Source organism: Rhodofomes roseus (assembly GCF_022264815.1).
Source record: "Rhodofomes roseus strain CIRM-BRFM 1785 chromosome Unknown C8Q71scaffold_5, whole genome shotgun sequence".
Classification (NCBI taxonomy): domain Eukaryota; kingdom Fungi; phylum Basidiomycota; class Agaricomycetes; order Polyporales; family Fomitopsidaceae; genus Rhodofomes; species Rhodofomes roseus.
Genome location: NW_025952961.1, coordinates 612604 through 626135, shown reverse-complemented (window position 1 = coordinate 626135; position 13532 = coordinate 612604). Strand labels below are relative to the sequence as shown.

The 13532-nt window shown below is 55.7% G+C and overlaps 7 protein-coding genes across 7 annotated transcripts; 4 read left to right on the top strand and 3 right to left on the bottom strand.

Annotated features, from left to right (window-relative positions):
* Positions 1–121: 121 nt before the first annotated feature.
* C8Q71DRAFT_905292 (zf-ZPR1-domain-containing protein) lies at positions 122–1951 on the top strand. The gene is made up of 4 exons (XM_047928893.1): positions 122–384; positions 435–555; positions 608–1242; positions 1293–1951. Exons 1-4 carry the CDS (start codon positions 232–234, stop codon positions 1851–1853), a joined length of 1470 nt encoding a protein of 489 aa, XP_047781557.1. The 5' UTR covers positions 122–231; the 3' UTR covers positions 1854–1951.
* Positions 1952–1995: 44 nt separating this feature from the next.
* C8Q71DRAFT_744768 (uncharacterized protein) lies at positions 1996–3472 on the top strand. Its single transcript, XM_047922965.1, has 8 exons — positions 1996–2195; positions 2249–2260; positions 2324–2392; positions 2455–2607; positions 2665–2712; positions 2769–2826; positions 2889–3145; positions 3203–3472. Exons 1-8 carry the CDS (start codon positions 2148–2150, stop codon positions 3290–3292), a joined length of 735 nt encoding a protein of 244 aa, XP_047781556.1. The 5' UTR covers positions 1996–2147; the 3' UTR covers positions 3293–3472.
* A 341-nt stretch (positions 3473–3813) lies between these two features.
* Positions 3814–7107, bottom strand: C8Q71DRAFT_744750 (uncharacterized protein). Its single transcript, XM_047922964.1, has 12 exons — positions 6974–7107; positions 6883–6910; positions 6724–6818; positions 6465–6622; positions 5660–5742; positions 5363–5445; positions 4911–5295; positions 4555–4750; positions 4368–4499; positions 4219–4308; positions 4082–4165; positions 3814–4019 (listed from the first exon to the last, which is right to left on the bottom strand). Exons 1-12 carry the CDS (start codon positions 6996–6998, stop codon positions 3870–3872), a joined length of 1509 nt encoding a protein of 502 aa, XP_047781555.1. The 5' UTR covers positions 6999–7107; the 3' UTR covers positions 3814–3869.
* A 104-nt stretch (positions 7108–7211) lies between these two features.
* C8Q71DRAFT_744746 (tropomyosin) lies at positions 7212–8162 on the top strand. Its single transcript, XM_047922963.1, has 4 exons — positions 7212–7308; positions 7369–7673; positions 7724–7814; positions 7870–8162. The coding sequence occupies exons 1-4, from the start codon at positions 7291–7293 to the stop codon at positions 7939–7941; spliced, it is 486 nt and encodes a 161-aa protein (XP_047781554.1). The 5' UTR covers positions 7212–7290; the 3' UTR covers positions 7942–8162.
* A 238-nt stretch (positions 8163–8400) lies between these two features.
* C8Q71DRAFT_855209 (peptide methionine sulfoxide reductase msrB) lies at positions 8401–9015 on the bottom strand (the record flags this gene model as incomplete). Its single annotated transcript, XM_047927157.1, has 4 exons — positions 8401–8462; positions 8518–8643; positions 8746–8905; positions 8962–9015. The coding sequence occupies 4 exons, from the start codon at positions 9013–9015 to the stop codon at positions 8401–8403; spliced, it is 402 nt and encodes a 133-aa protein (XP_047781553.1).
* A 743-nt stretch (positions 9016–9758) lies between these two features.
* On the top strand, positions 9759–10484 carry C8Q71DRAFT_467601 (uncharacterized protein). The gene is made up of 5 exons (XM_047918732.1): positions 9759–9968; positions 10066–10137; positions 10195–10267; positions 10322–10343; positions 10403–10484. Exons 1-4 carry the CDS (start codon positions 9880–9882, stop codon positions 10322–10324), a joined length of 237 nt encoding a protein of 78 aa, XP_047781552.1. The 5' UTR covers positions 9759–9879; the 3' UTR covers positions 10325–10343; positions 10403–10484.
* A 193-nt stretch (positions 10485–10677) lies between these two features.
* Positions 10678–13111, bottom strand: C8Q71DRAFT_721706 (beta-xylosidase; the record flags this gene model as incomplete). Its single annotated transcript, XM_047921471.1, has 4 exons — positions 10678–12476; positions 12512–12578; positions 12633–12828; positions 12885–13111. The coding sequence occupies 4 exons, from the start codon at positions 13109–13111 to the stop codon at positions 10678–10680; spliced, it is 2289 nt and encodes a 762-aa protein (XP_047781551.1).
* Between the last annotated feature and the right edge of the window lie 421 nt (positions 13112–13532).

Below are 13532 nucleotides of genomic sequence, written 5' to 3'. Positions count from 1 at the left end.
GAGGCGACGCGAACCGCGTCTGGCGCGAATTTGAGACTTGCCTTCTTGGGACTCGCATCACATGATGGGGAATCTGAGATGGCGATCGCGGTCGAGTCGATCTCTCGAGAAAGCGCTTGAAGGCAGACCTCGAAGCCGCACTCGCCCCAGTCCATGCCTCTCATAAGCTAATAACTCTCACCCCGCGTCCTCCAACTTTACTGCTTGATTAAAATCACCCCTACGCCATTTATGTCTCAGAATCTTTTTCCTGAAATCCGCAAGGTCGCGGACGAGACCGAGAAGCTCGCTGACAAGGACAATACGACCTTCGAGTCGACGACGGAGGACGACGAGCGGCCTGTGCAGGAGATTGAGTCGCTTTGCATGCGATGTCATGAGCAAGTATGTTTCCAAGTTCTCGCCCATGACCCAGGATCTAAGCATGCGCGCAGGGTGTCACCAGGCTACTCTTAACGTCTATCCCCTTCTTCCGCGAAGTGGTCATCATGTCCTTCCGCTGCGAGTCCTGCGGCTTCCAAAACAATGAGGTGCAGCAGGCTGGTACTATTCGACGTAAGCTGACAAATCCTTCTCTCCTGTGTCCGATATTGAACCAAGAATACAGTGGAGGGCGCGGTCTACACCGTTCGAGTTCTGACACGAGAAGACCTGAACCGACAGTTCGTCAAGTCCGCAACAGCAACGATCCAGATCCCGGAGTTCGAGCTCACTATCCCTGCCTCACGCGGTCAACTGACCACAATCGAGGGACTCATCCGTGACACTGTGACGGATTTGAGCGCGGACCAGCCACTGCGGCGGATTGAGAACGAGGCAGTATACCAGAAGATCCAGACCATCATTGACGGGCTCAAGGAGGTCCTCGCTGATCACGAGGACGAGGCCGACGAAGATGCCACGGGCGAGGTCAAGCTTCCCAAGAAAGCGAGCGAGAAGGACGCGCCGATGCGGCCGTTCACCGTGCGTCTGGATGACCCCTCGGGCAACTCGTTCATCGAGTTTAACGGGAGCATGGCGGATCCCAAGTGGAACATGCGCACGTACCACCGCACAAGGCAGCAGAACATCGATCTGGGTTTGATCAATCCTGATGAGCCCGAGGCGCCGCAGGGCGACAGTGAAGCTGAAGCGGAGGAAGGTCTGAAGAACGAAGAGATCTTCGTCTTCCCTGGAACATGTTCTAGCTGCGGACATGCGATCAACACCCTCATGAAGAAAGTTAATATCCCTTACTTCAAGGTATGTTCTTCCACAATCTCACTTTACGGCTCGCTGATGCAAGACCGTAGGACGTCATCATCATGTCTACGAACTGCGATATATGTGGATACCGCGACAACGAGGTCAAGTCGGGCTCCGCGATCTCTGCGCAGGGCAAGCGAATCACGCTCAAGGTTGAGGACAAGGAAGACCTCAGCCGCGACATCCTAAAGAGCGAGTCCTGCGGTCTGCAGATCCCCGAGATCGAACTGGTGCTCCAAGAAGGCACGCTCGGCGGGCGGTTCACCACGCTCGAGGGCATCCTCGAACAGGTTTACGAGGAGCTCTCGGTGAAGGTGTTCACCGACGCGCGCCGCGGCGACGACAAGTTCGAGGAGTTCCTGGCGAGGCTGAAGGCGGTGAAGAGCGCGGAGCGGCCATTCACCGTCATCCTGGACGACCCGCTCGCGAACAGCTACTTGCAGAACCTGTACGCGCCGGATCCGGATCCGAACATGACGATCGAGACGTATGACAGGACGTGGGAGCAGAACGAGCAGCTCGGACTCAACGATATGAAGGTGGAGGGCTACGAGGAGGACGCTGCGGAGGAGAGCGAAAAGCAGGAGACCCCGGCGGCGCAGTCATGACCCCTGGTCAGGAAGCTAGAAGAAACCAATATGCACTGTACTCATACGAGCTATTACTGTATTGTTATCCGATGTAATACATGTACAGTGGATCTCCAGACGATGGCGATGTGCCACTGAGTGGGCGCGTCGCCGACGCGTCGAGACGCGTGGCGTCATAGTACACGAGTCACGGGGGCGCGCCCGGTTCCGACCTGACATGCGCGTCGTGCATGCGGCGGCTGCGCTGAAGCTTGCACTCTTACAGCCATCTGGAAGCTTAGTTGAACATACCCTTCGTCCCCAAATTAAGATATGGCTGCCACTCCGAGCCGTTGGATCCCTCTCGAGAGCAATCCTGATGTGCGCAGTGCCTCTGGACCATGCGGTAACATACTCACTCGCTTTACTGCTAGGTCTTGAACCAAGTATGGTTGATTTTCTTTCCGTCTGTCAGAAGTCAATCCTGATACAATTTGTGTCTGCCAAAGTGGGCGAGCAAGGCCGGGCTTGTCACCTCGCAAGCAGAGTTCGTGGATGTCTACGGCCTGGACGTCGATGTATGCTCGATCATCTGCATATGGATAAAGAACCACAGGGGCTAAACTTGACTCGATGCTAGCTGCTTGCCATGGTCCCGAAACCCGTGAAGGCGGTAATCTTGCTCTTCCCAATCGCTCAGACGATTGAGAACCGAAGGAAAGTGGAAGACGAGCGCGTCAAGAACCAGGGCCAGCACCCAGTGGACCCGACTGTCTTCTACATCAAACAGACGGTCAGTGCTAGCTAAGGAGTATGTATGGCTGGAAGTTTTGCTAAGCTTGCATGTCAGATTGGCAATGCATGCGGGACGATCGGGCTACTTCACGCACTCGCGAACGTAAATCATCTTCACATCGCAACCTTGAACTGTGACTGAAGCACTCGCTTCAATAGGCAGACGTAACACTGGCTCCGGAGAGCCCACTTGAGAAGTTCATCGATGAATGCAAAGGTACGGCTTCGCTCTCGTATTGTAGCTCACTCGCAAACTGACATCCTACCATGTACCACCAGAAATGACGCCTGAAGAACGTGCCAAGGCGCTCGAGACGACCCCGCTCTTTGCAAATATTCACGCCGAGGCCGCCTCGTCTGGCCAGACAACAGCCACTGAGGCGGACATGCACACAGACCTGCACTTCACCTGCTTCGTGCAGGCGCCGGACCCGCCGCGCACGGACGTCGGTTCGTCGGAGCCCCGTCGTCTCCTTGAGCTCGACGGTCGTCGGGTCGGACCGATCGACAGGGGGGCGTCGACAAACTTGCTTGAGGTAAGGGTTACGTTTGTTACGGCCGTGCTGGGCCAGCTGACCGTACGGGATACGCAGGACGTGGCGAAGTACGTGAAGGATACGTATGTCGCATACACGACGAGCATGCAGTTTAGCATGATGGCGCTCGTCACCCCTCAAGACTGAGCATCGGGATGGTCAGCTGCCAATACCAAGCCACATCAACATTGTAATATACTATCCCCCGAGGCATCTGCTACGCATCACATCTGTCATTCTGTTGCATCTCGCAATGCCAGGATGCCTCCAGAAATTGAATCAATCGACGTGATGAGTTGTGCCAGTGCACATTCCTTGCCGCCGTCGACGGGGTGGCAGAGCCCTGCGTATGCTCCCAAACCTCGGACGAAGATGCCAAAGCTTGGGCGCGCAGTGCTGAATACCTCTCCGGTGCTGGCGATCCTCTAAGTATGCCAGAAGGCGAGATGATATATGCACAATGCTCATGTTATGACTGGTCATGTATCGATACATCATGCTGACTACTCCTCCACCCGCTTCAATCCCTGAAATAGACTGAGTAGAGCGAACGGCATACAGTAAAAACGAAAACAGAGACACGCCGTGACCCGCACTTCATTCCTCTCCCTCCTCCTCGCCATCTAGAGTATATTCCTCGTCTTCGTCATCGTAACTGTCATCATCTGCCTCCTCCATAGCCTCTTTCAACTGGATACAGCACATGTCAGCACTATGCATCTTGCTACAGTATAGGACGCACCATTTCCAGGAGCTCGTGGCATTCGTTCAGATGCGCCATTACAATACCTTGGCCTTCCGGGATGATCCCATCCACACCAACGAACTTGCCGTCCTTTCGCATGGAATCGATCTGGTACAAGGCAAGCTGATACTACACAGCGCGAAATCACCTGTTAGGATAGGCGCATGCAGGGGGGCATGTGTGGTACGTACTGGATAGAGATCTCGAGGCGAGAACGGCCCTCCGTATTTGAGGACCTCATTGAGGCACTTCTTCACCGTTGAAAGTTTGTTCGCCTTTGCGTCCCTGGTTTGAGCATCTTGGTCGTCGACAAGACGTTCACACTTACGATGGGCATCAGCTCCTCTGAGACAGGCTCGCTGGACGAGAGGAGGCGGTAGATGAGACCATAACATCTGCGGAGCAGATACAGCAACACCTATTCGGCGCAGCAATATGAGCGAGTAGCCACGAGATCCTACGGACTGTGAGACGCACGTATTGCCCTGACGGCCGGTTGCCTTCTGCATCGACGAACTTCCCATCGACACGCATCTTGTCGATCTCTTGCAAACTCAGGCTGTAGTTCCATAGATCGGTCTCTCGGAGGCTCCACCGATGTGTCAACACCTATCGAAATACCAATTGTCAGAACCAAGGCTGACTACGCACACGGCAGACTCACGAGTTGTTCGAGTTCTCGCCGGATCTCGCTCAGACGGTCGTAGATGGGTCGAAGGGACGATGCGACATATCGCGAGTCATCTTGTGCCCGAATTTCTTGCGCGATCTCGAAGCACTCCTCAAGTAAGGACGAGCAAACTGCCTGTGAGGCTGGAACCATTCCTCCTGGACCCAAGAACTTGCCATCCACGCGTTTCCTGGTTCAGTGAGATGTGTATGTTCGACAGCCAGCGGGGGAGATACAAGGGGACGAGGGACGGGGAAAGAACAAGTGATTCAGAAACACCGACGCGACGAGAGGCGCTATAGCAGTTAACATCGGTCAACTCGTGGTCACGAAATAAGACGATACTCAACGAATCGATTTTACGCAGTTCCTCCATGAGTCCCTTCAGCTCAGCCTTCACTCTGACGCCATCTTTCTCACCTGGCGGCAGCTCGGGCTTGGGCGTAGTCTCTTTGGTCGGTGTCTTCGATTCCGACTCGCTATCTGGCGAGGAGTCCGTGCCAGACCGTGCTTCGCCGTCAGGAGGCGGCGATGACTCCTTCGAGGAAGGCTTCGAGCTCAATGGCTCGGACCTGATGATCATTGGCTTGCCGTTTGCAGCTGCTGCCTCCCGGGCGGTTTCTTTGGCGGCAAGGGCAACGAGTTTTCGTCGGACGTTCACAAGTCGCTCATGTATAGGCACAAGCTCCGGTGAAAGCACGGCCAACGACTCTTGCAGTCGTTGTAACACGTACTCTGTAGGATTATATGAGACAATCAGTACATGATGATTATGATCATATATACGACATGATCCACGCACCGCACTCGTTCAGCTGCCTTTCCAGAAGGGTCGTCATCGCCATGGGGTGCTTGCCGCTCTCCGCATCACTCCGAACGATCCCGCTGAATACCGCTAGTCAGTGGCCTGTTGCTGCGCATATCGTGCCTTGCAGAGAGGACCAGCTCCATTACTCAATATAGCCCGCAAGGAGGCTATCGAACGAAGCTTACGTGTATCTGTCCTACCTGCCACAGGCCACATAGCATGCTGCTGTGACCCTCGCCGTGACCGGATGACAGTGGGATGCGCGAGAGAGAGATGTCTGAAGACACGCACCGTAGTTCTGCTAGCCGCCGGTGAAAGGGGGCGAGATCGGATTCATTGTAGACACTGGACTCATCCATGTGCTCTAGAATTTGCTGTGCAGGATCGTAGTCAGTCCGACAGTGCAGGACAGAGACTACGGAGAGGGGAGAAAGCTCGAGGATAGTGCACGTCATGGTGGGCGAGGGAAACAACAGAACAGACAGAGCCCGAGCGAAGTTGGGTACGTTGTCTAGCCATACATTCCGCCCGCCCGTATATATGTGCCCGGCGCGACCGTGTCAACGAGCAATTGCCAACACGCCTAGCCGTTCAGTACGCGTAAAGCATCCGCCAAGCGCAATACGCTAGTGGTACCACACCCTTGGTTCACGTTCCGAAGGCCCGCGTGAGTAATGATGGGGCAGAGAAGGATACAATCCTAACAACCTGCCTTGTATGTCAAGCCCGGACACCTCCCGATACAATGCCTTCACCAGACTGCGCTCATGCCCCTCTCCTTGCGTGTGAACATGATCGTCGCACTCCAATGCAGGCAGCACCACAATTAGGCGGTCAATCAAGGGGAAACGTTCATGAGGATAGAACGCGAAAGAAGGAGGACAAGGGCGCAAGGCGGGCGGTATAGACATAGGAGCGCAGGTCACCAGCGCTTGCCTAGCACGGATAGCTCTGGGCCCACAAATGCTCGCGGGAACGAAACGTAAACCAAACGTCAAGATGCCCGGGTTGGCTAATGATCTCCCGAGGATAGGCTGGCATTACGCTCTTCACCGGCGCACGGGATGCTCGGAAAGCAAAGTGTCAAGGTGCTCACCCGCATACTGGCGATTTGGCTGTATGTTGAGGGCGACTCCTTCGTTAACCCGATTGTGAGAAAGAATAACGACAGGAGGTTGAATACGTCCGCCAGCGTGGTGTCGAGGCGATTGTTGTACGTGGTGTGGTCATCTCGGACTTCATTGAGGCGCGTAACTGCGATCGCCGAAGCAAATGCGAGCACGTTGAATGGTAGAATCGAATAGGCACACTTCGCATGAGCATGGCGTGCGTGATAATACACGAAGATGACAGACCTTGTTTGATGATAGCCTGGTACAGAGCATTCACATCGGACGGCTTGATGTACTCTCCTCTATCCTTCTTCAGCGCGGTGAGGCGATTGCGTATACTTAGGCAAGCGAGATGCGGATCAGCACAATACGCCTGAGAAGGACGGTCCTTAACCAACGCACTTGATCATAGCCTCGAGGATAGGCAGCTCTGTGCCCCGCAGCGTCGAAGATCAGTCTGTCCGCGCAGGTCCTCGGCATGGGCATCCCTCACCTTCCTGGGCTACTGGCGCGGTCATGGTCGGTTACATATAAGTTGAGGGGTGTGCTCGTCGTCGTGGGTGGCGTCCGAGGCTGTCCGGAGGGGGACAGGGACGATGGGCGAGTGGTGTAGAGACACAGTCAGGCGGCGACCTGAGCGCGGCTCGGGGCTTGGGATGATCGCGGGGTGCACGTGGGTCACGCCATTTGCGGAAGGATTCCCACGGCTGATACTTTATCAAGTTACAGCAGCCAAACCAGGCGCGACACTGCCGCCGAACAGCCATACGATCCGTCCAACCATCTTGACCACCCGCACGACCCACAGCCATGGAGAGAATCAAAGAGGTGGGTCCATATGCTCGACGATGCATTCCGCCGGAAAACGCGCTTACGACGTGTCGGTAGCGCCTCCAATCCCTCCGCCAGGAGGCCGACGCTGCGGTTGCTCGCGCCGAGGAGGCAGAAGCCAAGAACAAGAAGTACGAGCAGGAGTTGCTGGAGAAGGAGCAGGAGATCGTGTCGCTGCAGCACAAGTTGTCAGTGATGGACGGCGATCTCGAGAAGGCGGAGACGAGGCTCGCTGATGCGAAGGCTGCGCAGGCGGAGGGCGACCAGAGCAAGACGATCAGCGAGGGTCTGCAGAGGAAGATCCAGTTGCTCGAGGAGGAGCTCGACGCGGCGGACAAGAACCTCAAGGACGCGATGGAGAAGTATGTCCCTCGCGTGACGGGGCTATCGGCACTGACTGTGCCACGTATAGGCTGCGGCAGGTGGATGTCAAGGCGGAGCACTTCGAGCGTCAGGTCCAGCGGCTGGAGCAGGAGCGCGACCAGTGGGAGAAGAAGTACGAGGTACGTGGTACTGGCCATGTCGAAGAGGCACTGCTCATCCGTTGCCGACGTGCAGGAAGCTCAAGCAAAGTACCGCGAGTCCAAAGCCGAGCTGGACGAACTGGTTGCCAACATGGAGGGGCTCTAATCGGTTTATTGCCTTCCAACGCTGTGTCCATTCCGTCTCCGTCACCGAACTACGTGCCGGCCTCCTGCTCCTACTTCGCTCGCTGCTTACGGGCGCGATGCCTCACGATCATATACACTCACCTACCTTACAATCTGGGTCTCATCGCCGATGTCCTCGTATTATATGCATGAATCGAACTAAAGCAAGTCGAAATCGGGTATGATCCAGTGCGCTGATTACCAGGAAACCTAACAGCGATTGACTCAGATCGCCGTTTCGAGCACTGCGTAGCTTGTGAGTCGTGACATACCAATCGTCTTACCACACCAGGAACGGCTGTGAACAATCGACGCACGCTCATGGCATGGTGCATATGGCAAGGCAAAGATGATCGTTGACGATGTTACAGTGCGAGTTACAGGCAGGTTGCCGAGCGTCATTGATTCATTTCGCAATTGGCAAGCTTAGCTTCAAGCTTCAAGCCTTGTCCTTATCGTTGAAGTTGAGTGAGACAGAGTTCACGCAGTGACGCTCATCCGCTGCGATACATAATGTAAGCCGCCAATAGAAGCATGGCAATGTTGTGTCACTTACTAGGAACGTTGAAACCTTCTCCTTTGAAGACGTGGCCCAGGTGTCCTCCGCACGCCGCGCAAGTAATCTCCGTACGGGTCATCCCACTCGAGCGATCGTCTTGACGCTTCACCGCTCCTGGGATAGCTAAAGTGAAGGAGGTCAGATCTGCACCCACACTCCTTCCCAGACATTTCTGACGGAAGCGGTGCATTTCATTTCGCCTGGGACGTGAACGGGTCAGCTCACCGTCGAAGAATGCCGGCCATCCGCATCCGCTGTCGAACTTGGTGGTGCTCTTGTACAGCGGAGTGCCGCATCCGGCGCATGTGTAGATACCCTCGCCCTTATGGTGCTCGTACTTGCCAGTTCCTGCAGATTCAGTCCCCTTCTGTCGCAAGACGCGGAACTTGCAATTGAATGTGTCAGTCTTTGAAACCATGTTCTCTACCGATCCCCATTCACCTGTTCCGGGGACAGGATAGCCCTCCACTCGCTATCGCTCTTAGAGTCGCTCATTGTTATAGGAGTTTGGGTGAATGGACGAGTGGAAATGAAAGGAATTGGGGATAGTCGAGCCGCGAAGAGAGCTGATCTGATAGATGATCGTAAGAGTGCAGGACGCATTAAGTAGGGAACTTCTGAGGCGTTGCATGGCCTTGGGGAGGAATGACGCCAGGCGCCATCGTCCGTAAGCACTCCCACGTGGTCGTGATCGGCTCTCAGGCGCCCGACGCGACGCGTCAGGCACGTGCTGTGCAACCGTCAGCGCCACAGCGCTGAGCAGTCTGAGCGCTTGGCTTCATAGTCTCGGTCAGTATGTAAGTAGTAAGTAGTATTGTAATTGCTTTCAGTTCTCAGCATCTCAGCGTACGGTAAACTCAGCCATGTTATCACAATCACTCTGAAACTGTCTTGTCCTAGATCGCGGAGGTCTTCTTTCAAAGCGAAGTCTCGAATAGTATGCCACTGCGCATCCAGGAGTGGATGAGCACTGTCGACTCCGAGTCTTGCGCCTCAAGCGATCTCGGCCGTGTAGTCCGCGGAGTCCGCGAAAGTACGGGGTCAGCTACGCTTTCTTTCTCATCCTATGCACAGATTTGTCAGGGCAGTAGCAATAATGCGGTGCCAGACCCATGAGGTTACTCAGACTACGCACCGTAACAGCGTACAACTTCGCACGAGGTGCGCACAATAGTTATGCAACCTTCGCCGGCGTGAGTAGCAGTCATATAGGTTTCCCTACCTCCCCCTCAAGCGCGACCAATTACGAGATAGGCTGGGGCCGCAGCGGGTCGCGACTCGCGAGAGCAGTGCTCCCAGTGCGGGTCGTGGTTTGCGGGCCGCAGTAACATCGCGACGTTGCTCTCTGAAGAGAGCCAGATGACACCACAGTTGAGCATCATCTTCCTGCTCCTCAGCTCGGGCAGGTCATTCAAGCCTCGATGTACTATGGCTATCCCTTCTCAAACGTACGTATCGCGACATCCCTGCATTCATATGCTGCATTCCGGGCTTCCGTCGAGTGTTCACGCAGCTGTCGTAATGCGCTAGTTGACATTTGGGTAGGTTTAATCATCGTTGGCGGATTGCAACGCGACCACCGAGCGATCCAGAGAACAAGACATCAGCGAGACACCAGTATCGTCAGAAAGTCCGCCGACGTGATCCTGCAATCTGACGGTAGCAATCGATCAGGCTCTGGATTATAACGGATGAAAAGCAGCGCACCGAATTCACTGCAAAATGTACACGCACGTCTTTGGACATTGTATGGATCGTCTATCAAAATACTGTAGCGTTCACAGTGACGATCATGATGTAGTAACTCGAGAAGAACCTCCGAAGTCACGTATTAACGTCATTGTCTGCTCAGGTCGCGGTGTCCTAACGTTCGCCATGTTAGCGAGCTTCTCTAGCAAGGACGATGAGCGGCTCTCGCAATGAGACTACCACTGGGACGATGCGACCAAGGAGTCCGAAGCTGTGGGCAACTGAGATGTCATGGTACACGTGCTGTCGTGAGGTGAGCAAGAGTTGCTTCCAGAATCCGTGCTGACCTGTGTCGCACCAGTGTAGCCGAAACACAATTCGTGACATTCATAGCGCTAAGTATCCCGAACTCCTCGTGCGAACACATTGCTACGTCACATTGTCATTTTCGTTTCACCCCTACTAGCCTCAAGGCTGGGGCCAGTAGTCCAGGACCGCGGGATCACCCGTGAGGGTGAAGGTCTGCGTGCTCAGGGGTTCAACATCGAGGAGCAGCGTGTAGTCCCCCGGGTACAGAATCGTGTTTCCGTACTCGTCTCTGCGCGCGAGTGACCCGAGCGTCAGGTTGAGCGTCGTTGTCTGGCTTGACAGCGGCTCGACGCCGTGCAGGCGGTCGTACGCAACAAGGACCTTGTTCGGGTACGGCGCGGGGCCGTGCACACCCGCCACGAAGAGCAGGGAGACGTAGTCGGACGTGTACGTGCTCCCGGTGTTCGTCACGTTGACCGTGTACGATTCGAAGGGGCATAGGTCAAGGTACGCCACGCCCGAGCACGCGCCGACGAGGCTCTGTATGTCATAGCTCGACGCGGAGGGCGCGCTCAGAGCCGCAGCGAAGTTCGTGTAGTGCAGCCCGTACCCGAACTCGAAGATAGGCGTGCCTGTGTACCACATGTACGTGCGGCCGGGGTTGGTCGCGCTCGGGCGGAGCGACATGTCTGTCATCGGGACCTGGTTGACGTAGTCGATCGGGTACTGCGTGATTGGGAGGCGACCTGCGGGCGCGGCATTCCCGACAATGATATCCATGAGCGCAGCTCCGCCGGATTGTCCAGGGTAACCACCCCATATGATCGCGTTCACGTTCGGGTTTGGGACGAAGCATGAGTCGTCGATCTGCCCGCCGCCCATCTGGAGGATAACCAGCGGTTTGCCGAGTTGCGAGAGGAGATCAACGAAGTCGGGTTGCACACCCGGCCAGTCGAGCGTGTAGCGGTCCATGGCCTCAGCTTCGATCGTGGTGTCGATGCCACCAGCATAGATTATAGCATCTGCCTGGGACGCGACCTCGAAGGCCGCGGGGTACGATGGCGTGGTGGGATCGTTGATGCCAGGGCCTGCCGAGTAATACACAGTGTAGTTCAGTGCCTCAGCCGCCATGAGCGGACTGATGAGGTATGGTGCGACACCGTAATAGTTGCCCTGCATCTGCGTCGTCGCATTCGCCCACGGGCCGATGAGCGCGATAGACTTGATTTCCTTCGAGAGCGGCAGTGTGCCATCGTTCTTCAGCAGCGTGATACCCTCGACGGCGGCGGTGTACGCGAGCTGCTCGGCCTCTGGAGTGCTAACGTTAGCCCATCCGAGCTGGCCGTAGGGCTGGTCTTCAATTGGATCGAAGTACCCGAGCTTCACGAGGGACGCGTACAGGCGGATGAGCGACGTGTCGAGCGTCGTGACATTAATTAGGCTCTCGTTGTAGGCTGCGCCGAGGAAGTCGGGATAGTACGTCCCACAGTCAAGATCCGTGCCCGCGTTCAGCGCGTCCGCGACGGTCTGCGCACGAGTCGGCGCGTAGTAGTGCGGCTCATAGATGTTTTGGATGGCATCGCAATCGGAGGTGACCCACTGGTCCTCGTTCGTCCAGTTCCAGTGCCCGCGAAGGATGTCCTGGAGCAAATACGAGTTGGCGCAGGACGGCACGCCGTTGACCGCGTTATAGGAACACATAAACGCGCCGACGTTCGCATCACGTGCGCAAGTCTGGAATGAGCGTGTGTAGAACTCGGAGAGGTCTTGCACCGAGACGAGCGCGTCGAAGCCGTAGCGCACGTTGCCCATCCAATTCTCCAGGTCATACGCGGCATAGTGTTTGCATGTTGCGACCACGCGCTTGAACTCAGGGTCCAAGCCACCTTGTAGACCGGTGATGAGGTTGTACACGTATGATTGCAGGTGGAAGGGATCCTCCCCGGGGGTCTCCTGACCTATGACTGGTCAACTTGTGCTCGGTGGAACTTACATAATAATATACCTCGGCCCCAACGAGGGTCCTTGAATGGGTTAATGTTCGGCGTCCAGAAGTCAAACTGTTGTATGTCATTGAGTACTGCACTGCAGCGGAGTTCATATGGTTCGCTCACCCCAGAATGATTGTTGTTGGCGAATGCACGTCCTTCCGTACTGACTACCGTTGCAACAGCGTTGATCAAAGCATCGTCAAACGCAGCACCCATGAGGATGGGCTGAGGGAAGGATGTCGCATAGCTGAACTCCCCAGACCCAGAGAAGTTGACACCGGGAGATTCAGCGACGCCATGCAAGGCTTCTTGCCACCATCTAGGCACCTATTGTAAGAACGAGACGTTGTAGTACGACAGCAACGTTGCACGTACTGGTATGCAGGAAGCCCAAGACGGGGTACGCCGGGGGCGGTGTTTCCGGTGTTGTTGATTTTCTCTTCGAGAGTGAAGAGACCGACCAAAGCAGTTGCACGGTCCACTGGCGTCGCCGAGGAGTCGCAGATTGTATTGTACGCTAGCGGCCCATTGGCGCAATCAGGGTAGATGGCATAGACATTCGTGGCAAGGGCCAGGCATGCGAGGGCAAGCAAGGTGGCCATGTCGACCGCGGGCGAGCACGAAGAGGGTTCGCGGACGGGTGGGAGTGGTCGAAGCTGTGTAAGTCATCTTTATAGACGAGCCACCTCTGATCATGTTCCGATGGGGCACTGTGACTAAGGGTGGTTCATCAGGAAGCAGGGTAGGCGGGAAACTGGTGAGCTCGGACGGCAGACGGCATTGTGGGATGAGCGTAAATCCAGACGAGATACACGTCCGCGGTCCGCGTAAAGTCGAGCAGGTGATGGTGGATGCTACGCATGGCATGCGAGCTACCAAACAACAGCCGTGCCTCCGGGGACGAGATTCCATATGACCCTCCCTGCTTAACGCCGTCGGTGACGTACTGCGCACACTCCGACGACGTTGAGTAGCCGTATACGACTGACCCTATGCCTCGAGTGTAATTCTTGAGCAGCATAC